The following is a 24,984-nucleotide window of genomic DNA, read 5'->3' on the forward strand; positions in this document are numbered from 1 at the left end:
TTCATGGAGGGGAGGCCAGATTTCATGGTTCATGACATGTTTTTCATGGCCGAGAATTTGGTAGGGCCCTACCGATAAATGATGAGGCAAAAACTTGCTACTAATCATCATAGGTACTAGCATGTAAGTAGACATTTTCCAATGCCACCAATCCCTGCTGCTGGAGGAAATGGTTTTGGTGACTTGGTGTGTGCTGTTCAATCTTGTCTTCCTGTCCCAAGCTGTTTTATGGTTAGAAAGCTGCCCTGTTCCACTCCAGGGGTGGCTGTGGTTCAGCAGTGAGTGAAGGGATCCACATAAACTGTAAAGTGCTTTAGGGTTCTTGGGTTATGGAAGGTACCATGTTCAATAAATGTAAGATTTTAAATTTGGATCATTCTGGCAAAGAAAAAATTAAGCTCCTTTTAAAGTTACTGAGAAGTCAGTGATATGATTGCTCTAAGTTTGTAATGTGCTTTAAATATACAAAACATTTAAGAGTTGTATGCTTGTTTCAGTGAAATTACTACCTTTTGGCAAATTGGTTAATGCAATGTTACAGTTGCTTGGTGGTGTGGTCTCCTCTTGCAGAACACTGTGTTGAACAAAACATGAGCTTTGGAAAACCAGGAAATGCACAATTGAGGGTATAAATGCAACCTTCACGCTGTCCTCTTTCAGCAGTGCTACAATACACACATACCTTTGATCTGCCAACCTTACAGTTGCTGAAATGTACAAGTTCTTCACCTCCTTTTACAGCCTATTCTCACCCACATGATTCCATCTAAGTCTAATAAAGGACAAAAAAGTAGGGAAAAAAGTAGCCTACACCATCTTTCCTCTGATCTCCTGGAGCTGGCAGTAGTGAATAGGGACTATTTGCATGCACTCCAGGTGCAGTCAGTGTGTTAGGTGCTAGGTGTACCTGTGCTAAATGGTGGAGGCAGTCGCCTGCTTGGCAGAGCTGTGTTTGTGATGTGAGGACATGTGTAGATTACTTTGAGGGGGTCTGACAGAGCTGTGATTATCCTATGAGGGGGCCTATGTTTTGCACCCTTTGATGCGTGTGAGCAAAGGGAAGAGCTTCAGATGTACCTTCGGGATCTGGTAGGCATAATTTCAATCCAGAATTGTGCAGGTTATGTCAGTAGCATGGTATAGGGCTTTTATTACAAAGAATATTCGTCAGCAGTAGGTGGAATTTGAGAGGATTATAATGCTTTAATCATGGTTAAATGAAAGTAGATGGAGGTGTCCTGTGAGTAAGTGTAAGGCAGTTGTAAAAGGCTGTGAAGTGGTTCTTAAATTGTACATGTGGTATTCTTTCTGGGGACTTGGGTAAGTATGTGAGTGTATGCTAGGATCTGGAACCTCCTGAATCTTACTCTCACTGACCCTTGGTACTCTGTCTATTGAGGAATTTCTTGAAGAGGGTTGAGGGAAGATGGCATGATGAAAAAAGGAGGCAAGGGTTATCCTTTAATAGTCTTTAGATGGAATCCCATGGATGAGAGTAAATGTGTTGTAAAAGGAGGTGAAGAGCATGTACATTTAGAAACTTTGGGGTTGGCAGAGTAAAGGTAGATGAGTTAATGAGACATATTACAGCATTCCAGAAAGCAGGCGATGTTAAGGTTGCATAGGCAATACAAGGCTTGCCTATCCACAGAAAATAACATGTTATAATGTAACAGGGACAAGCAATTGTAGCAAGCAATGTGAGTTATTAAATCTTTATTGGTCAGGTGTACTAAAGTCCAGACTAGAAACATCAGTGGCAGAGTATTCACTGGGGTAATGGCATCAGCAGATTCCCTTGAACTATCTAGGCAAGCATAAAGTGGCAGCATAGAAACCCTCTTGCATCTTTACTTTATTGGTGCAATTGAGTCCCCCAAAGACTTAGTGAGTAAGTAAAGACTAACATGGGTAAAAACTGACTGACAGACCAATTTGACCTGCGTCACAGCAATAGTTTAATCTCTATCTCTGCACAAAAAACCCCCACAAAAACCATACCTAAAACCTTTTTGAAAAATGGTTATTGTTGAGGGCTTATCTACTGCAACCCCTAGCTCAAGTGACCCCAAATTTGGATCACTTACCTTATCCTGCACCCTCTTGAGGCACACCAAATTTCGAAGAAATCTGACCAATCATGTCAATGTTAGAGGACTTTAAAAGGTTGACCTTTAAACAGAAATCTGATGCAACCTTAACTATAGTGGCACTGCTGTGCCACTATAATATATAATGTTCAGTTGCCCACATCTCTGACACAGACACGGTGTATACAATACAAGCAAAAGATGCATATAGTGGACAACACTTTGCAAATGTGTGGGCAAGAGACTTGTTGGGAGAGCTTGGTTTTAACCATGCCTAGAAAGGCTGTTTGTTTGGAAGGTACACTGGCAGTCAGATTAGATTTTAAAAAACAAAAAAACCCAACCCTGGTTTGCACAAATGTGGGACGTTTCTCCCATTATGGGCCATACAACAGGATAATATGACAATGATTTGGCATTTATTACAGCTCTGGGTCTCTCATTTTTGGACTTATGCCTCTCTCTATAAAACAGTAACGCTGCTGTGGGTGCAAATCCACTTTGTGTGCGTGGCTTAATTGGGAGGTAAATACATAAGAACCTCATTTTGAAGAAGCTGAGCACCTCCTGTGTGGTGCTTATGGGATATCAGTGTGTTCAGAAATCAGGCCCAAGCAGAGAACATAGTGCGGAACAAGGATTACTACAGGAAACAGAGCAGGGTGAATGCAGAGCTCAAATTTAGACGACTTGACTGTGCTGCAGTCTGTTACATCAACTCTCCACAGGAAAGGGAATTAGTTACCAGCAGCAATACTTAAGTCAGGCTCCTTGCAAAGAGAATTTAGTGGTATTGCAGTGTCACAGTCCTCAACGGGATAGTGTCCATTTTCATGGACACATGTTGACCACTTTTTATTTTATTTTCATTTAGTTTGCACAGTTAGTAACTGGTATACTAGAGGTGGTACCTGGCCAAAGAACAGGTATATTGAGAACACTTGGACTATCATGACATCATACATGTCAGTAAAATCCAAGATCTTTCTGAAGATCGATGGAAAATCACTCCGAGAATGGCATAGCACATCTCATTTCTAAAATTCCTAGGACTTTTAAATTGAGAAATTTATTCCATGTAGGCAACAGGAGAATTCTAGGAGAGAGATGACTTTTGGTCACTATGGTCCATATCCATGACCTAGAAATGAGAGAGGCTCTGAATCCAATTCGTTAACATCTAGGACTGGTCTGTGATCTCTGAGATCTACTGAGGAAGAAGTAGGGCAGCTAGGGACTTGGGGAGGAATTATTTTTATCATGGAACTATATACCCTTTTGATCTTCAGAACCTTAACAGAAATTGAGTGGTTTCATAGCATACAACAATGATCCAATAGTAATCAGTTGAATGCAAGACTGACAGGTAGGTCAGTAAATGCAAGATGAAGTGAGTTGAGCTATGGGTCCTACAATTGTTCAAAAGGGTGCAGGTGATCTATACAGAGTTATAGTAATAGATAACAGCCTGCCCTTATTGTTAAGTAAGTAGAAAATCTGTCTTGTATCTGAAGTGATAGCTTTTCTCATTTCCTAATTCCTGGCAGAAGCTGTCAAGTTATTTCTGTTTGCGCTTTCCTTGTAAATCTGTGCATCCTCTTCCATCGAATCCATTGCTTCGTCTTCACCTACATTGTCAATTGGACACTTCCAGTAGGTCGCTGATATATTAATATTATACTGGAAGGGTCGTCCTTTACATAATTAGGTGATGCCTCATTATAATGCTTCATAAAAAAACAGCTTTGTTTAAACTAGGGCTGTCAAGCGATTAAAATGATTAATCACGTGATTAAAATAAATTGTTTAATCACTGTTAATAATAGAATACCACTTATTTAAATATTTTGGATGTTTTCTACATTTTGAAATATATTGATTTCAGTTACAACACAGAATACAAAGTGTACAGTGCTTACTTATTTTTAATTACAAGTATTTGCCCTGTAAAAAAACAGTATTTTTCAGTTCACCTAATACAAGTACTGTAGTGCAATCTCTTTATCATGAAAGTTGAACTTACAAATGTAGAATTATGTAAAAAAACTGCATTAAAAATAAAACTATAAAATTTTAGAGTTTGAAAGTCCACTCAGTCCTACTTTTTGTTCAGCCAATCGCTCAGACAAACAAGTTTGGTTATGCTTGCAGGAGATAATGCTGCCCGCTTCTTGTTTACAATGTCACCTGAATATGAGAACAGGTGTTCTCGTGGCACTGTTGTATCCGGTGGTGCAAGATACTTATGTGCCAGATGTGCTAAAGATTCATATGTCCTTCCATGTTTCAACCACCATTCCAGAGGACATGAGTCCATGCTGATGACGGGTTCTGCTCGATAACAATCCAAAGCAGTGCAGACTGAAACATGTTAATTTTTATTATCTGAGTCAGATGCCACCAGCAGAAGGTTGATTTTTCTTTTTTGGTAGTTCGGGTTCTGTAGTTTCCGCATCGTAGAGTTAATCTTTTAAGATTTCTGAAAGCATGCTCCATATATTGTCCCTCTCAGATTTAGGAAGGCACTTCAGATTCTTAAACCTTGGGTCCAGTGCTCCAGCTATCTTTAGAAATCTCACATTGGTACCTTTGTGTTTTGTCACATCTGCTGTGAAAATGTTCTTAAAATGAACAATATGTGCTGGGTCATCCTCCAAGACTGCTATAACATGAAATATATGGCAGAATGTGGGTAAAACAGAGCAGGGGACTTACAATTCTCCCTCAAGGAGTTCAGTCACAAATTAATTAATGCATTATTTTTTTGATGAGTGTAGTCATCATGGAAGCATGTCCTTTGGAAAGGTGGGCAAAGCATGAAGGGTCATATGGATGTTTAGCATATCTGGCACATAAATACCTTGCAATGCAAACTACAGAAGTGCCATGCAAATGCCTGTTCTCACTTTCTGGTGATGTAAACAAGAAGTGGGCAGCATTATCTCCTGTAAATGTAAACAAATTGGTTTGTGTTGGCGATTGGCTGAACAAGAAGTAGGACTGAGTGGACTCGTAGGCTCTGAAGTTTTATATTGATTTGGTTTTAAGTGCAGTTATGTATTTGTGCGAAGTGACTTGAAAAATACTATATCATTTTTACAGTGCAAATGTTTGTAATAAATATACACTTGGATTTCAGTTACAACACAGAATACAATATATATGAAAATGTAGAAAAACATTCAAAATAAATTTCAATGGGTATTCTATTTAACAGTTTGATTAAAACTACAATTAATTGGGATTAATTTTTTTAATCATGATTAATTTTTTTGAGTTAATTGCATGAGTTAACTGTGATTAATCGATAGCCCTAGTTTAAACACTGGCATGCCACTAATCTTATTTTCTTACATACAGACGCTCCCCAGGTTATGCAAGACCCAATTTACGCAAATTTGCATTTATGGAAAAAGTTCCATAAGCTAGAAATAGGATTTTTGAGTTGCGGAAATTTTTGTGTAACATATGGGTATATGTTTCCGACTTACGCAAAATGTGAGTTATGCAATCGTTCCATTCTGGAAAGCCTTGCGTAAGTTGGGGGGCGTCTGTATTTACTTATTGCTAGGGAAGCTTATTTTTTTTGCATGAAACCAGGTCTTTTCTTTAGCTCTCTGCTCTGATACTTACTTTCCGTCATCGTGATGTCTGAATAGTTCAGCTGGCAGCTAAATGTGTTGTCTGAGATAGCATTAGACCCCCTGGGATGCTCTGCATTGTGTTAATGTACAGGGTGTGTGCTGCTTTGCTCTTCTGTGTTGATTTACAACTGAACTGGAGGAATGTTTTATAGTAGTTGGGGATTGGCCTGGCAGATGAGTTAAAGGGGAGCAGGCTGCACCATCCCATTAAGGAGACTGTGTTGACTGGATGCTCTATAAGGTATCCTCTCAAGTAAAGCTATCAACTGAACTACAAATGCCATTGACAAGTAAGAAGTATCAAAAATGCAGTTGTGGCTGTACTTAAATGAATGCATAGACAATTGCCTCAGAAACTGACACAGAAAAATTAGTCTTGCTTTATTTACCCAGACCTTCAATTGCATTATTGTTAAATGAGGAAGGGAATAAACCGATGAAATCCTTCAAACAAAAGACCCTGTTTTCATGAAAGTATTCCTAGTAATTAAAATAGGTGCTGAGAATTATAGTCTTTCTCAACAGAATATTTGTTTCCCATAAAGCATTGGAGGCTCTTTCAAGCGTTTTGGAAAGGTCCTTTGATGTCCTGAAACTGGGGAGACTGTTGAAGATGTTTTTATTTGTTTGGGATCCTGATACTTTTCTCCCAGTGGACTCGTTATGAATGATTTGGTTTTATTTTTGGACGCATTCCCAGGTCTTGGTGGTGGTGAAAATAATGAACCTGGGCCCTCACAATTTTTCATTTAATTGACCTATCGTGTTTTTAATTGCTTCTGATTTTGACAGATTTGTGACTCCTAGTGGAAAATGTCATCTTTATGAAGACTAAAAATAACCATGAATATTTCTTACAGGATTCTTTAAGCATTTGCTTCCTCATTTGAAAAATGAGGTTTACAGATTGTGCAGACTAGAGATTGAGAAATTAACCCAAACACAGAGATGGTATTATGCATATTTTTATGGTTTCATTTAATCTGTATAGACTTCAGTTTAACTGTTTATAACCAAATAAATTAGCCTGAGGTGGGGATTTTAGGAAATTCACTTCCTGTATATTAATATGTCAAGGTTCCTCCCCCACTCTGAACTCTAGGGTACAGATGTGGGGACCTGCATGAAAAACCTCCTAAGCTTATCTTTACCAGCTTAGGTCAAAACTTCCCCAAGGTACAAAATATTCCACCCTTGTCCTTGGATTGGCCGCTACCACCACCAAACTAATACTGGTTACTGGGGAAGAGCTGTTTGGACACATCTTTCCCCCCAAAATACTTCCCAAAACCTTGCACCCCACTTCCTGGACAAGGGTTGGTAAAAAGCCTCACCAATTTGCCTAGGTGACTACAGACCCAGACCCTTGGATCTTAAGAACAATGAACAATCCTCCCAACACTTGCACCCCCCCCTTTCCTGGGAAATGTTGGATAAAAATTTGCATAGGTGACCACAGACCCAAACCCTTGGATCTGAGAACAATGAAAAAGCATTCAGTTTTCTTACAAGAAGACTTTTAATAAAAATAGAAGTAAATAGAAATAAAGAAATCCCCCCCTGTAAAATCAGGATGGTAGATACCTTACAGGGTAATTAGATTCAAAACATAGAGAACCCCTCTAGGCAAAACCTTAAGTTACAAAAAAGATAGACAGAAATAGTTATTCTATTCAACACAGTTCTTTTCTCAGCCATTTAAAGAAATCATACTGTAACACGTACCTAGCTAGATTATTTACTAAAAGTTCTAAGACTCCATTCCTGGTCTATCCCCGGCCAAGACAGAATATAGACAGACACACAGACCCTTTGTTTCTCTCCCTCCTCTCAGCTTTTGAAAGTATCTTGTCTCCTCATTGGTCATTTTGGTCAGGTGACAGCGAGGTTACCTTTAGCTTCTTAACAGGTGAGAGGAGCTTTCCCCTGGCCAGGAGGGATTTCAAAGGGGTTTACCCTTCCCTTTATATTTATGACATAATAGAATACTTGTCACAAAAAGTGCTTTACAAACATTAACAAAGTTGGCAAATTGCACCTTTACAGATCAGGAAACAGGCTGAAAGTATGCATGAGGTCTGTGGTGTAGCCAGGTGTTGAACCGGGATCTTCTAACGCCTGTTTCTTTTGTAAAAGAAAAGGAGTACTAGTGGCACCTTAGAGACCAACCAATTTATTTGAACATAAGCTTTTGTGAGCTACAGCTCACTTCATCAGATGCATTCAGTGGAAAATACAGTGGGGAGATTTATATACACACAGAACATGAAAAAATGGGTGTTATCATACACACTGTAAGGAGAGTGATCACTTAAGATTAGCTGTTACCAGCGGGAGAGCGGGGGTGGGGGGGGGGAGAGAAAACCTTTTGTAGTGATGATCAAGGTTCTCACTGTTTGCTATTCTGGTCATTTAACTTCTCTTGGGCGGGGGTGGGGTTGGGGGGGGAGCATGAAAATAAGAGAAAAGATTGTAGCTATGGAAACATTCAGTTCTGCTCTGAAATTTGCAACACAATAGTAACTAGCTTATATTTTCTTTTTACTGATTTCATGTAATTTATAATAGCTGACTCTCTTGGGCATTCCACTGTTGCAGAGGGCATGGCTTCTGTGCTGCTAGTCATAACTGTTTGAATGTTTAGAAGCTAACTTTCTGTAAAAATACGTCCTTTATCCATCTGTGCATTTTTTCTCCTCTTTTCTGAGCGCCATATTTTCCTACTCTGTCATGATGCATCTCTGTAGCACTCTTCATGTGCTCCCATTTTACCACACTTGTCTTTCTCAGTGTGCTCATTCACTCTGACTTTTTTCTCATGTTTCTGCAAGTCCTTATTCTGACTCTGCTTCTTTCTATCCATATCTGTTTTTTCCTACTAATGGCTGGGTTTTTGTTGGATTGTTAACACGTTAATTCTTGCAGTTGATTCTTCTTTTCTTAACCCTCCTCCTTCCATCCCAGTCTTTCCACCAACCTCACCTGTCAGTGTTTCCCTCCTCTTTACTTTCTAATGTACTCCCTCATCTCCCCCCTACTGGAATGAGGATAGGTTTCCTGCTAGTGGATTTCTACTGAAGTTCCGAAGAAACACTTACAAACAATATAATTCAGTAAACCATTCCCACTGTGCTCAAACTTGCTGTAGCTAAACCCATTAGAGATGATTGAAACCAACAATCCATCATAATAAAACAAAAAAACACAAAACTATTGATTTGGCATTACCAAAACCCAGGTTGTCTTTGATTTTCTCTCTGGGTAAGCAGAGGGAACTGCAGCTGGTGTTCTCACTCAAAATTTGTAGGTTCAAATGTTTATAAATAGTGTTTGGAGGTGGTACATGTGTAAATTAATGTAACAATAGTAATAAAGTGTGAAGTTGGGAATACCAACTTCAAGGTTACAACAGGGAAGTTCATCTATTGCTAAAACACAAAGGCTTCAATATTGTTTCTGTACTTTTTCTAAAATACAAACATTCTGTTTCCATTTATTCAATTGCTGGATACTTTAGGTCAGGGGTAGTCAAACCTCCTGAGCCACATACAATAATTTTTCAGACATTCAAGAGCTTCAAGACATGCACAACATGCCCTGCAGGACGGTGGCTGCCAGGCCGTGGGGTTTCTGCCCTGCAGGGCAGTGTCTGCTGGGACACAGGACTTGTGCCCTGATGTCCCTCTCCTCCCACCCCTGCATGGCTAAATCCCTTAGTCTCACCACTGTGCTGCAGGGCAGATGCCTTGAACTCCTTCCCCCTCCCCTCCTAGTCTGGTAGGTGGAAAAAGGAGGGGAGTTTGGGGGGGCTCTATGAGCTGCACTTTAACTGTAAAAGAGCTGTGTGTGACTCCTGAGCCGGGCTTTGGCCATGCCTGCTTTAGCTGTTTCTAATATTCTTTCTCATCTAAATTACCACTTAATGAAAATTGTAAATTGCATCTTGGGTCTGCCAGATAACTTGGTGTCAATGGGAAGTGAAGACCCTGTCATTAAAATAAATAGTCATTAAAAGGTGGAAGAATTAAGTTCCAGAAAATGGAAAATAGGTGCCCCCTTTCTGAAGGCTGTGGGCTCATGGGCATTTTAGCGCTTTGATTTATTTACCTGTACCTGATGAGATCCCTGTTACTTGTCTTTTATCACAATACTCTATAAATCTAAGTATAAATCATGTAGCCTGAAGGAATCCATCAAGATATGTTAGTATGTATCTGGTGTGACAGAATACTTTTTATGTTAAGAGTGACCACAGTCCCATATGTAAGTATAAAAAGCAGCTGAAAAATACTTTTTTTTTTTTTTTCCAATTTACTACTATAGACAGTTTTAAAGGCAACAGTTCAGAGGGACCCTTTGCTGATAACTGTTAGTGGTAGGTCAATTTCCTGCTGTAAACAGGCCTGAAAAGAGCAGTGGTGAATGATCTAATCTCTTGGGAAATTTGCAGTACCATTAGTATTTGCACTTACAAATGTGAGTAGTGAGAGTGTGTGTTTTTATAGCTGCCAGGTAGTCAGGCAGTCCAGCCTCTAGGACAAAAGGAGAGACATTCCTCTCACTTGTGTGAAATTCCATCTTACTGTTAGGACCTGATCTGACAAATATCGATGAAGTATTGTAACTTGTTTTGAGACTTAAAGTCTACATAAGCCTCTATAGTCCTGATCTTCTCTGTTATGGAGAAGTTCTCAAGATGTCTGAGCTAAGAAAATTCTCCGGTTACTTTTCTAAAATGCCTTTTGGCAGAATGAACAAACATAATTTTATTTAGCTTTGGAGAAGGGCTGTAGGAATACAGTACATATTTAGCTGGCAATTTAGAGGGGACATGTGAACTTTTTCCTATATGGTGCCAGTTGCAAATACCATCCTGGAGCCTAAAAAAGTGGTAATACAGTAATTTCTATAGAAGTGCTCACTTTTTGAATCTCACTTTTAATCCAGCTGGATGAAGTCTGAAGTGTAAGCTCTTTCCTACTGGTTACACAGCAGCATTTCTCAGTGCTGTCATAGTGTAGAGATCTGCATACCCTGCAAAGGTCCTGTGTTTATAACACTCTGAAAGGGAGACTAGGGCATAAACCTCGCTAGCAGTGAATATGAGCTGTTCTTAAACGCTAGGAGAAACTAGCCAATGATATTAGAAGTGAAACAATTTCTACCAGTACATTCCAAGTTAAAGAAATAGGGTAGTTGAACAGAACCCATCTATTCATGGCAGCTACTGCTCTGGCCTGCAGGCTCCAGATTGCTCTACCCATAGGACCTTTTAAATGAGGCTGTTTTAAAGGTTGGGGTGTGTGTTGGGGGTGTGTGTGAATGAACACTAACTACATTTTTGTCCTTAAGTAGCTCTTTGAGGCTGGAGGAAGAGAGAGATTTATTTTCTAACAAGGCATACCTGTCTCTATTGCTTTGGTGTCATAATCACAGCTGTAGTAGTTTCTGAACATTAGCCACATGGTTTTAACTCATTAAACAGAAATGAAAGGGGGCAAGAAGTAACTCTAAATGTTGTGCCCTTCCTTGAGGCTTGAGCTTTGCCCATCTTACCAAAATCTCCCAGGCAGCATCTTAAGAAACTAACACAAGAAGCCACAAATATGGAAGGTATTTTTAAAGTGACATTTCAGTAATAAGTATGCATGTGGGGCTGTGCCCAACATTGCAGACACTCAGCACTGGGGCCTTGTGTTGCGGGAAGGGATTTTAGGGTCTTCCTTCTCTACTTCACATTCAGCCCTCGCTCTCCTTCCTCTAGCGTCTCCAGGAGGGAGTTGCCATCACAGCTGGGAACAGGTGGTGTGTATGCACAAGGTACCCCAGCAGCAGCGGTGCACAGACTCTCCCTTTACCTATGCCACTTCTCCCGGCTGGGCTGGGCTGGGCTGCACAGGACTCTTCTCAGTACTACCAGCAGCAGGGACCAGTCTCTCCACAGCCAGCTCCATCCTCCCCAGGATGGGTGGAGACCATGAACAGCTTCCTCACTAACAAGGAGAACAGTCTGGCTTGAGGTGGATTGAAGCATGGGGGGAGAGTGACACAGTGGGAATTTTTGTAGTATTTTTTTTATGAATTCTATGTGTGCCTGAGTTTCCCCTGTATTTTGCATTGCTACCTAGTGGAGGAAAAACAGATTGTTAGCTCTTAGGGTAACCTAAGAGACATTGGCAGGGAGTTGCTTCCCTGTCTGGGTGAAATGAAGTTGTTCAGAAACTGGTTGAAACGGACCCAGATCAACAAGGAATCCAGAGAGAGGATGTAAGTTCCAGTGACTCATGGATCAACACTGTTATCATGGAAGCTGAGCATAGACCCCAGCTTGAGCACAAAGGACTGGAAGTTGTGAGGTGAGGGGGATAAGTGTGGGATCTGAAAGAATCTTGAAGGCTCTCTTACCTGGGAACTGATTGAAGGAGGGAAGTCAGAGACAGCCTGAAAATGAAGTTCACTACAGTTTGGCTGGTGAATTGCTCTGGTAGGACCAGAATGGATTATGCTCGAATACATTCATGTCTCTGTGCTAACATAAGGACTTCCTATGCTATGATCCTATTGACTAATAAACCTGACTGTTTTTGAAAATGCTCCTTGAGTGTCACTGTAACTACTGGCCATGGTTTATTAATCCCTGAGCAGCATACAAGACTCTAGCAGGGGCGTATCTCCGTTGGGCTCGCTGAACAGAGCTCACGGTGGGAAGCAGGAGTGCTGAAGGCCCAGAGGCATAGCAAGCCTTAGGGATGGGCACGCTGGGCTGCTGCCCAGGGCACAGTACTCAAGGGGGCGCCATGTTATTTCTTCCTGACCTGCTGACAGCCAGTGAGGATTAGAGGCTGCCAGGCAGGTGGGGCAGCGCCTGGAGAGGGCGGATGGACCAAGCACCAGGGGTGCAGCTGGACCAGCAAGCTAACTGCTCTAAAGCAGGAGTGCCCCATCTCCCCAGCTGCCCTGATCCACTGCTGTTTGCAGCCACTCCTGCTTCTGCCTCTCCTTTCCCCCCTGGAGCTGCCCCTGGCCATGTTTGGGACCTGGAGCCTGTCTCCTGTGCGGGAGAGGGGTGTGTGCTGATGTTGGGATGTACCCTTCCCCCCCCACTTATGTACCCAGTCTCCACTGAGCTGGGTCGGGGGGAGTGTGTCTGTGCTGGTGCTCTGGGTCCGGAGTGGGAGCTGCCAGCACAGCTGTTCAGGCTCCTGAATTCCCTTCTTACAGAGACAGCCACTGACACTCTCTCTCAGGCGCGCACACGCTCCCCATCTGTCTCCCCCAACACACACACACTCCCTCTCCCCCCCGCCCCCCAAACTCAGAGCTGGGTGCCTGGCCAGCACTGGCCGCCCAGCCAGTGCTTTGCTCTTGTCGGGGCTGAGCTCCAGCACTTCTTTCAATAAAAACTAAGCAATGGGGAGGGGAAGTCATCAGGGCCTGGAGGTGAATGGGGAGAGCTGTGGGAGTCAGGGGTGATTGGGGGATGGGGCGCCTGTGGGGGCCAGAGGCGCCAAAATACAAGTTCACCCAGGCCACTGTTTCCCCTAAAGCTGGGTCTGCCCAGAGGTTCCATCTCAGGAGGCAGTAAGGCCACATGGCCTTTCCTGAAGGAAGAGTGAGACCCTGGGGGTCTGGCATGTTGAAGGGGTTCATCTAAGAGACTGATCCTGAGGATTTGTGACTGGGAGTAAACTCCTCCACTACCCCACTCATCATTCTTCCCTGCTGGCTCCTGTTAGATGAATTGTGATGCTGTAGTGAAGGGGATGTATTTGGCCCCTTGGAGAGGAAAATGCATCCCTATGGGAAATCCCTCATTCGATATGGTTAGTGGAAGAGCTCAACTGGCGAGCCCCACTTAGAGATGATGAACCATTTTACTAGTTCAAGCCACTTGATCAGTGTACAGTAGCTGAATACTCTCTCTCTCTCCTGTGTTCACGGTATAGTTTGTAAATGTTCACTACCTAATTTAAAAAATAATAATCCAAGCTTTCCAGGGGCACCCACCACATTTATTTACAGTTAAAATATCAACAATATTTGGAGGGTCAGGAGGCTGAGACTGAGATCAGAAGAGAGCAAACTAGCCAGTGAAACTTCATTGAGGTTGAGGGGGTGGCTGTGGAGGAGAATGATTTTAGGAAAGTGTACTCATTCTCCTGCCTGAGCTGAGACCATGTGTCTAGTGCAGTCTTGACATGGTGTCCGAAGCTCAAATAATCTCTTACCAGTGTCTGTTTTTCTGCAGTTATTGGGTTTTGTAAAGGTCAGGGAGCTAGGATGAACAGGTGGAATGTGGATTTGTTTGAGGTGAGGGTAGAATACCAAGCTCCAAAGTCAATGAAGAATGGAACAACAGGCTGCAGAGTGGGTGGGTGTAAGTTAAATTATATTCATGGACTTCACTTCCCAGGAAGCAAGATTACAAATGGAAATCTTCATCTGTCTATTCTGCTGAAGTGTTGCGCAATATTACAGCTTTAAAAAGAGAGTGGCTCAGAAGGGAATAGTAACATCTGTTTGGCCACAGAATAAGGGGTTGTCTCTTTTTGCCTGTCTCCATAGCACTGAAGCACTTAAAGGAGAGGAAAGTGATCAGGAACAGTCAACATGGATTCACCAAGGGCAAGTCATGCCTGACTAATCTAATTGCCTTCTATGACGAGATAGCTGGCTCTGTGGATAAGGGGAAAGTGGTGGATGTGTTGTTCCTTGACTGTAGCAAAGCTTTTGACACTGTCTCCCACAGTATTCTTGCCAGCAAGTTAAGGAAGTATGGGCTGGATGAATGGACTATAAGGTGGATAGAAAGTTGGCTAGATTGTCGGGCTCAACGGGTAGTGATCAATGGCTCCATGTCTAGTTAGCAGCCGGTATCAAGTGGAGGGCCCCAAGGGTCAGTCCTCGGTCTGGTTTTGTTCAATATCTTCATAAATGATCTGGAGGATGGTGTGCATTGCACCCTCTGCAAGTTTGCAGATTACACTAAACTGGGAGGAGAAGTAGATATGCTGGAGGGTAGGGATAGGATACAGAGAGCCCTAGACAAATTAGAGGATTGGGCCAAAAGAAATCTGAGGTTCCACAAGGACAAGTGCAGAGTCCTGCACTTAGGACGGAAGAATCCCATGCACCGCTACAGACTAGGGACCGAATGGCTCGCAGCAGTTCTGCAGAAAAGGACCTAGGGGTTACAGTGGACGAGAAGCTGGATATGAGTCAGCAGTGTGCCCTTGTTGCCAAGAAGGCCAATGGCATTTTGGGATGTGTACGTAGGGGCATTACCAGCAGATCGAGGGACGTGATCGTTCCCCTCTATTCGACATTGGTGAGGCCTCATCTGGAGTACTGTGTCCAGTTTTGGGCCCCACACTACAAGAAGGATGTGGAAAAATTGGAAAGAGTCCAGCGGAGGGCAACAAAAATTATTAGGGGACTGGAACACATGACTTATGAGGAGAGGCTGAGGGAACTGGGATTGTTTAGTCTGCGGAAGAGAAGAATGAGGGGGGATTTGATAGCTGTTTTCAGCTACTTGAAAGGGGGTTCCAAAGAGGATGGATCTAGACTGTTCTCAGTGGTAGCTGATGACAGAACAAAGAGTAATGGTTTCAAGTTGCAGTGGGGGAGGTTTAGATTGGATATTAGGAAAAACTTTTTCACTAGGAGGGTGGTGAAACACTGGAATGCTTTTCCTCGGGAGGTGGTGGAATCTCCTTCCTTAGATATTTTTAAGGTCAGGCTTGACAAAGCCTTGGCTGGGATGATTTAATTAGGGATTGGTCCTGCTTTGAGCAGGGGGTTGGATTAGATGACCTCCTGAGGTCCCTTCCAACCCTGATATTCTGATTCCTTCCCCCACCCCCTCGCCTTTTTAAATGTTTTGAATAGTGTTGCAAGTATGGTTCCTGCTGCATGAGTGATTGTTTATTGGATATAATTATTATTGCCCAACTCCAGGTCATTATCCAAATATTGGTTTTGGTTTAATAGAACAAACCTGCCCAAGGGCAGACCTTTCCGCATTTGATCTTGCACTCCGTGTCTGTTCAGTGGACTGGGGGGGTGGGGGTGGCATGGGCTAAGCCTTTTTCAATCCCTTTAACTCTATGTAAACTGTGTCCTCTTACACGTATTAATTTTGCAAATATGGATTGTTGACAGAGCTACAGAATGCTTTTCAGAGCTACCCAGTTTGTTCCTTCCCAAGTCTGAGATCAAGGAAGGGTTGTTGCATAAAATGCAGTATCTGTTCACTGCAACTGACTTTTTAACATCACTCATTTGTTTTAAGTTTGTTTTTTAAAGTACATTTTGTCCTGAGTTAACAGCATTGGAGGCTGAAAGCAACTCTTCAGAGCAGGTACAGTCTCAACCCCTTTTGTGGAAAGACTCTCTGTGGATGAGAGGGGTGGTTATTTACATATCCATTAGGTGCTTGGCCTCTCTGCTGAGACTGCTGATGAGCAGTAGGGTAGCTAACTGTAGCAATGTGTATTTGTGCTGTGTCCAGGATTTTCTGTGAAGTGCATTGAGATTAGAAAATCATTTGGTATTGGCTACCAAATGGGTATGGCTGATTTGGTTATTAATCTGTATTTAAAGTGGGCCTATCCACAGGTCTGGGTGTCCATACAAACTGCATTGCTGAGAGTTATACAGCAACCCTGACTAGAACAGTGTCTGGCCAGGCAGCATTACCTGCTGTGCCTGGGAAAAGAGGGCACTTATTAGGGCTGATAAGGGAACTCTGCCTTTCTGAATACTTTTTATCAAATACTTCAGGAATCACCCCCAAACTTACAATTCTATGGATGCATCTGATGAAGTGAGCTGTAGCTCATGAAAGCTTATGCTCAAATAAATTTGTTAGTCTCTAAGGCGCCGCAAGTACTCCAATTTTACTGAGAGCATTTAGGACAGTGTGCAGAATTTTATAAGGGTGGGTGGCAGCATGCAGGGCATGCGAGATCTGGCAGCTCTGGAGTAGACCTGTGGAGTTTCATATGTAAATTTTACAGAGCTGAGAAGACTGTTGTCCTAAGGCTTCACTGCAGCTATCTAAATGTGACCTTTAATGACTAAACAATGACTGTGGATGTCAGTTGAGTATACATTGCACATGAATTGTACAAAACAGCACAAAATATCAGTATTGAGGGATTGGGCTTTCTAAGACCTTTTAATGATGTAAAAGACCCCCATCCCATTAATTTAAAGCTTGACTGTTTTCCTGTGACTTGTTTGTCCTGAAAAGCAGTGCCCTGAAACCAGCCGAAGTTTATAATAACCCCTCCTCCTAGACTAAAAGTTGAGCTGTTGGTTGGGCTTGATAGCATCTGTGTCAGGCTTGGCTGCAGCATACATAAGTTTTTGAAGCTGCAGGTAGGTAATAAATTGAATGTCACAGTGCAGTGGCCCAATGGTAATAACTCTTCAGGTTCCTGCACGGCACCGGAATGTGCTCCTCTTCCTTCTTACACTTCTGCATCAACAGAATCTGTAATCAAGGCAGATAGATCCTGCTGGCTTTCACAGTTTCTTTCTGTGACTGTAAAATGTAAAAGTCTTGCTCCATTGAGCACAAAAATATGATTTTAAACATCATTAAAACATGAGTTCCTGCTATCTAAGCCCTCTCCTCCTAGCATGTGTGCACACATATACACAGTCTCTCCCCAGATATAGTATGGCATCAGTAGAATAGACAGAGCAAATGGGCAGTGAAATAGATTCCACAAGGGGAGGAGATCCAGACATCATTACAAAGATTCAGGAGCAGGATAGAGCATAGCTGTCCCAAATGTATCTTCATGATTTACGGGTCTTGCCTGGTCTGACTCTCTGATAAATTCTCTCCCCTCAGCCCTAACAAGCTGTTATGATTCAAGGATTATTATATTCTATCATACAGGAAGGATTTTGGTCTTTTGGGGCCTTTCTGTGCTGACAGTTTTGTAGTTTATCATTTTTCAAACTCGTGTCTTAAAGAGTGAAAGTGAAAAACACACTTTTGCTCAGAGGGCGTCTAATTGCAAATGTTAAATACAGGGATAGCTGTCATCCTTGCCTAATCAAGGGCTTCTGATGGAGCTGAACCAATGTTAGCCGTTTGGATATCTTGTTGTATCTATATGGACATTAAAAATTAAGAATTTTTTGAGGCAGCATAAAATAAACTGAATACATCACTGAGTTAAACATACTGTACTGACTGTATTACTCTGATTTATATGTAATTCAAACTTGCATTTAAAAAAAAAATTATCTGAAGCTGTTGTAGAGTATCCTGTCTGCCACAGTGGAGCACTGCAGAATCCAGGGGCCTTGCCACAGGATTTAGGTCAAGCTTGCTGCGGAGCACAGAGGACCTGGGGTACAGTCCATCTTCCTGAAATACTTGACTTACCTCTCAGCTGCTTTGCTCATCTATTTCTAGCTCTCTTCTCACCATGTGTGGGGGTTTTTTTTGTTTGTTTTTGGGGGGTAAATTTCATATGCCGGTGCTTGGAATAGTTATTGTCTCATGTTTCATTGTGCGTAAAATGTTAGATATTTGATGCTGCAGGCTTCAAATGCAAACTGGTTCTTCATTGCACCCAGGTCCTGCTTTCTTAGTTCATACTGGCAACCACTGATATGTGATTGATATGTTTTGAGCTCTTGCATATTGTCTGGCATCACACAAGAGTAATTAATTGAAAATCAGTTGGACAGATGTTTCTTAACTTTCCCCTCTGAATCTCTTCAGCAATTGGTCTGTGCAATGCAAACCACATTCTAGTGATAAAGCTATGTGTGTCATTATGTCAGCATGTGGGAGAGGAAAGTGAATAGATGCTATGCTGCCCCTTGCCAAACACAGGCAGACACAAAGTTCCTTGTTTGGTGGGACATGTTCACTAACGGATCCTTAAAAGGTGAAGGAGGGAGTTGCTATTTTGCTTAGTACTTGGCAATGCATGAAATGGTGTCACAGGAAAGTATAACCAAAGTCTGGTTGAGTTGAGGGTTTGGCATGGTGTTTGATGGGAAAATAATTGCAGTTACTTTCCAGTGTCTGCATATAAGCTTCCCTTTTGCCATACTTACAGGGCGGGCCCTGCTACCTCTTGGCCTGAATTGGGGGTTGCAGATGGCTGCTCATATACAGTCATTGCACAATGCTCCTGTGCAAATGGAATTTATCTTAAATCTCTGCCCTTCCCGCAAAATAAACCCCCCATTAGTTTGCCAGATTCCATAGAGATGCCAAAAAGACTTGGTCCTCTCTCTGTTTTCCTAATAATGGCATGTGTTTACCCAACACAGCACAAAGTTTCTAAAGAGCATAGATGGGCCCCAAAGTGGTTAGCCATTTAAAGTGTGGCACATCTTATTGCAGGTGTTAGAACCTGTAGGTCCCTGTTCACTCTTGGATGATCATAGCAACAATCTTGCTGTGGATTAATTTCAAACGGGTTTCCCAAAAAGATCACTGTATCCTTATAACTCTTTTACACCTTTACTCAGTTTTAAGTCTAGCCACACTATAGATCCTTGCTATGGTATAACTGTGTGTACGAACACAGTTCTTGCACAATATGAAGTTGTGCACAGATGAATAATAAAAAAAAAAAAATCAGTGTTTGTGTAGGTCTTCTTGTGGGGTTGCAGCCCACAGAGTTGACAGAGAGAAGAAATGCAGTGGAACAGATATCATTTTGGGCAGGTCTTCCTGACAACACAGCTGATGTCCTCATGCTGTCCTACAGTGATGAACAGTGAACTACAGGTTCCAACAAATGTAAAAGGAAAGGAAATGTGTCCCAACACATGTAGTAAACAGATTTAGGGCCTGGGTCTCTTCTCTCTCTAAACATTGCTGTGGGGCAACCACATCACTTCGCTAATAGACAAACCTAGAGAGAGGAGTTGTCAACATCAAGTTTTGTTTATGCACAATCGTTTTTATTTGTGGTTCGTTGTTAATAGTCCTGTCAACAAGTTATTTTATTTCATGATTATGCCATTTTCATTTGCTCTGTTAACTAGTGAGCCACGCTGTAAATATCCCCATGCTTTGTTAGGGTTTTCTGATCCTGAGTTGATATTCCTATTGTGACTTTCAGTGAGCCTCAAAGAAAGTAACCTGTGGGAGAGTTGCATGTTTGATATGTTTCGTTATCCCTGTGAAACCATCATGCTTAAACCTGTCTTCTGAGTTCCTAGTTGAATGCAATCTTTATCTCATATAGATCTTGCCTTTATTCTAGGACTGAATTTGCCCTAAAAGAAATCATGTCATCTGGAGGAGCTGAAGATGATATCCCTCAGGGAGAGAGGAAAACGGTCACAGACTTTTGTTACCTACTGGATAAATCTAAACAGCTCTTCAATGGCTTAAGGTTAGTGGATTTGTAGTGCTACACAAGTGAACAGCAAATTACCCTCTTCGTCCTTAGGGACAACATTGTAACCCAGATGTTGGTGCATGAACAATGCTGAAGTTTGTACAGTATACAGTGCGTACAGCAAACCAGAAGTAAATGGTAATTTCTTGTTTTTAAAACAAAATAATTAAAATGTTTATGTTGGGGTAGGGAAAGGATTGTGCATACACATGTATTATGGTTTTGCATACATTTTTGTTCCGAGTTGCAGGAGCTGAGACCAGTTCCTATATAAGGCCACTTTATCTCTTCTATTGTTGTAAGAATTCTTTTCCAGATTCCTACAACAGTGCGCACTCTGGAGTGCTGCACAGCCATTTCTTGGGCTTCTGAGAAGGAGTTAGATCTGTGGAAGGCTACTGCATGTAGTTGGGTCCATTATTTTAGATCTCCGTTTACACTGGGCATCTGATGGTTGAAGACTAAAGGCCGTAGTTTTTCTTGTACTATAGTAGGGCTTAGGACCTGCAGCAAAGAATAAGGGCCCAACTGCACAAGGCACTATGTAGACAAATTGCAAAGAAGACAGTCCCTGTATTCACTTGTGAGCTGATGCAATTTGTACACGGCTGTAAGCCACTGCTAGTCTATCAAAGCATAACTATACAGAACAAATTAGTGTGGTTGCATTGATGTGATGTAAATGTTACTGATGTAGGACTACAGAACTAAAGTGGGAGTGTGTTAACCTTCCCCTCCAATGGCCTATTGTTAAGTAAGACAGCCTATAAACTTGCATCCACAGATTCCTTTGCAGAAATCTGTGTGGCTACTTGGGTTTCTTGTGTGTTGCCAGGAATTGAAATGACTGACAGTCTGTGGATGGAGATGGGATTCTGTTCTTTCCTGCTATATAACAAGTGTCTTTGTGAGTGGGCTTCCTGAATTGACAGTTATAAAACTGAACTAAGAAATACTGACACTTGTGGGCTCCTCTCTCTAGTTCTAGTTCTTTATATTCAGGGACATTATTATTTTCCATTCCCTTTACATTTAATCTCCTTATAAAAGCAAAGATTGCACAGGGGCGGAGGGGTTGAGTAACTGCGTTCCTTACCTTTAAATTTATTATTGGTGTTGGGGGTGTGTTGGGTTTTTTTTTTTTTTTGGTATTTGCTTAGATTGCCCTGCCCGCAAGGAGCTTGCTTTCATCTCCTCTCCGTTCTCTACCTTGCTAAATGTGTTGTTGGAGCTCAACAAATGAAGACTAACTTGGTTAGTTCAAAAATGCACACTGCCTAAGAAGCTACTAAGCTGCAGATCCAATTTCTATGTGCAGCACTTATGGTTTTCTATAGTGCCCATCTGGGTAAGTGTGCCTAAAGCTTGCTGGTGTGGAAATTCCACATGCCTGATTGTTGACTGACCCCAGGGTTCAGAACACTTTTAAAGGTGCAGGCAAATTCTAGGAGTCTAGCCTGACTAAAGAGACTCATAACAATTGTGCGCTTTCACTTGATTACCATGCACATTGTAGGGAGAGGGGTCACTTTGGATGAGCTATTACCAGCAGGAGAGTAAGTGTGTGTGTGTATGGGGGTGGGGGGGTGAGAAAACCTGGATTTGTGCTGGAAATGGCCCACCTTGATTATCATACACATTGTGAAGAGAGTGGTCACTTTGGATGGGCTATTACCAGCAGGAGAGTGAGTTTGTGGGTGGGGGGGGCGGAGGGTGAGAGAACCTGGATTTGTGCTGGAAATGGCCCAACTTGATGATCACTTTAGATAAGCTATTACCAGCAGGACAGTGGGGCGGGAGGAGGTATTGTTTCATGGTCTCTGTGTGTATATAATGTCTTCTGCAGTTTCCACGGTATGCATCTGATGAAGTGAGCTGTAGCTCACGAAAGCTCATGCTCAAATAAATTGGTTAGTCTCTAAGGTGCCACAAGTACTCCTTTTCTTTTTGCGAATGCAGACTAACACGGCTGTTACTCTGAAACCTCTAAATAGATATTTTTTTGCATTAAACTATGTGTTGCAAATGTTTGCCACCCAGAGAGTCATAGCGTTAAAGGTCAGAAGACACTACAAGATCATCTAGTCTGACCTCTTCTACATCACAGGCCACTAACACTCTCCAACAACTGAAATTAAGACCCAAGTATTACAGCCCACAGGAGCCTAACTACTGTGTACCACAGGTAGAGAATAGAAGACACCGAGGAGCACCAATGCCTGAGGCCCCTGCAATGGGTTATACCCAAATAATCCTAGTAAGTGATCCACACCCATACACTTGCAGAGAGAGGTTAAAACACCCAAAGGTCACTGTCAGTCTGGCCTGCAGGGGAAAATTCTTTCCCGATCTGGTGTATGCAATCAGAGAGGCAGTGTGGTCTAATGGCTTGAACATAGGAATAGAATCTTATCTAGCTCTGCCATAGGATTCTAGTATGACCTTGGACAAGTCAGATCATCTCTCTGTGCCTCAAGGTTCTCCAGCTATAAAAGGAGAGCAATAATATTTTTTGCCTACCTCCCAGGGGAGTTGTGGTGGTGTTTTTGTAAAGTGCTCTTAGGAAGTGAAGCACTGAATGAGTGCTAAGTGTTATAGCTGCAGTATAAAGCTTAATCGGAATCCATGGAAAGCTAGTTACTGATAAGTTCTGTTCTTTAAGTCAGCTCAGGTAGAAGATGTGTACTGGAGAGTCCATTGTGTGCTAGCAGTGTATCTTATGGAATATGCTCAGTTTTCTCCCGATTGCCAAGGTGACTTTCAAAGCCTGCTTTACATATATAGTCTTCCCCCTGCATGTTGTTGGCTGCGTCAGTGGCACTAACTATCTTTCTTCCTAAAGCCGTAACTGAAAAGATTTCTAGCTATGCTGTTGAGTAAAAGAGCCTGTCAGGGTTAATGGCTCTGAATTCTGACTTGCCTTTTCATGTCTATTTGTAGTGTTTATTCAGTATATTACATGTTTTAAAAACAAACCTTCAGCTATTTTCCTTACAAGTGCAAACTACCCCTCCCTCCGCCCCCTCTCCAACAGTAGACCTGGGGGAGTTAAGCAACTGTCTCTTACAAGATCACCTGCATGCTGCCCTGGCACCATTCTAATTTAATAATGTAGCTGACAACCCTGTGGTAATAAGGTGGCAGGTGCACTATACTGGAAATGACTCTAATATCTTGCAAAGCGGCTCCACTCACCTTGCTCCCAAGAAACTCTGGTACACACAAGTTCTGAAACATTAGCTAAAAACACTCTGTGAAGTTGAGCAGGTTGTCTTGCTAATGTGAGATTTGCACATCCTGTACTTCTCGGAAAGAGCTTAGGGCTTGTCTCTTTGGAAAGTTAGCATGGAATTAGGTAGGGTGTGAATTTAAATCTATTACATAGCATACATTGCAAAAAGGCACTTATTGTGGAATGGGTGTCTACATGGGGAGTTAGTGCACAATAGTTATTCTGCTTTAAATTCACACCCTACCATATTTCACACTAACTTTCCCATGTAGGCAAGCCCTTACGTAGCAATCCTCCAAATATCGGGAACATAGATTAATATTACAGGGGTGTGAGAGCCACACAGAGCAGCCTTCTTCTAAGATGGGTCAGCATCTCTTCTACTGATCTGGCCAGCTGAAGCTCCATTTTGACAGATCTGATTAGAGTTGGTAACTGCTACGTGACTTTTGCCAGGTGGAATCTATAACCTCCTGTTGGAGCAGTCTGCTGGTTAGTTGCATCTTCTCCAGTGTCTACTGTTTGCTTGGCACATCAGCAATAAAACACTGTTAGCTCCAACTTACAAGCCAGAAACAAATGTGTTAATGCTTTGTCCTTCTCTGAGTCAGCATATATAAGTATCAAAGAGTGCTTAACAAATGTCAGTGAATTAATCATCACAACACCTGTGGAAGCTAAATATTGCCCTTGTTGGAGGGGGAAAGTGGGGCACAGGGGGGGTTAAGGGTCTTGCTGAAGGCCACCCATTGTGTCTGGGGCAGAACCAGAAATAGAACCTAGAGTCCTTGACACCTTGTTCTGTGCAGTAACCACTAACCCAGCACTTCTCAGTCAGTAGGATGCAATGTGGGAAGTGGGTACCAAAGGAGTAAAGTTGCATGAGCAATGAAATCCTGCAGGCACTCCCTCTCCCATCTTGCTGCCGCCTTTGCCACCACCACCTTGGCTCTGTGCTTTCACTGATTCCTACCCAATCATACAACGATCTGTCTTTGCTCTCTTCTTCCCTCACACCACCCATTGCTCTGCACTAGGGCTCAGAAATGCATTTGCAAGGAACTGTAGAGCCAATTCTGCAACCAATGAAAGTATTATTCTCCTGCACCTGAACAGGAAACAAGCACCCCATTCCAATCCAGCAGACTGATACTCCACCCCCAAAGCAACAGCTCCCAATACTCTATCGACATTTTCCACAATGCTCAAGCTTCAGCACCCAAAAACAGCCTGTTGCTTCTTTCTAAGATCAAGATCCCACAATCAGACTCCAAAGGATTTTGGACACAGCGGCTTGCAAGATGACCTCAGCCTTTTTTAGGTTGCGGACCCAGACAGACTGAGAAGTACTACATGAGACTGTACTGCCGCTCTCTTCTGAAGCAAGTTTCTTTGCTTTTTAAAATATTTTTCTTAGGCTACTCTTAGTGTTGACCTTCTTAAACCATTTTGATTAGTATATAAAGCAATCTTCTCATTGTGTGTGTGTAAAAGTGAGCTGGGTACAGCTTTAAGGGTCAAGGCTGCAGAGTTTTGTTGTTAAAGGCAATAATTGTAGACTGTGATTTAGGTAACATGAATTCAGGACTAATGTCTGTCTCTGCTAGCTGACAACATGCCTTTTG

At 42.3% G+C, this 24,984-nt stretch overlaps 1 protein-coding gene across 1 annotated transcript in view; it reads left to right on the plus strand.

Annotated features, from left to right (window-relative positions):
* SCAI (suppressor of cancer cell invasion) overlaps positions 1-24,984 on the plus strand; it is a 107,725-nt gene that overhangs the window by 28,515 nt on the left and 54,226 nt on the right. Inside the window, exon 3 of the mRNA XM_077835682.1 lies at positions 19,990-20,121. Within this exon, the coding sequence (XP_077691808.1) occupies positions 19,990-20,121 (132 nt within the window). The remainder of the gene's footprint in view (positions 1-19,989; positions 20,122-24,984) is intronic.

The sequence above is a fragment of the Eretmochelys imbricata genome, chromosome 16 (genome assembly GCF_965152235.1).
Source record: "Eretmochelys imbricata isolate rEreImb1 chromosome 16, rEreImb1.hap1, whole genome shotgun sequence".
Lineage (NCBI taxonomy): Eukaryota > Metazoa > Chordata > Testudines > Cheloniidae > Eretmochelys > Eretmochelys imbricata.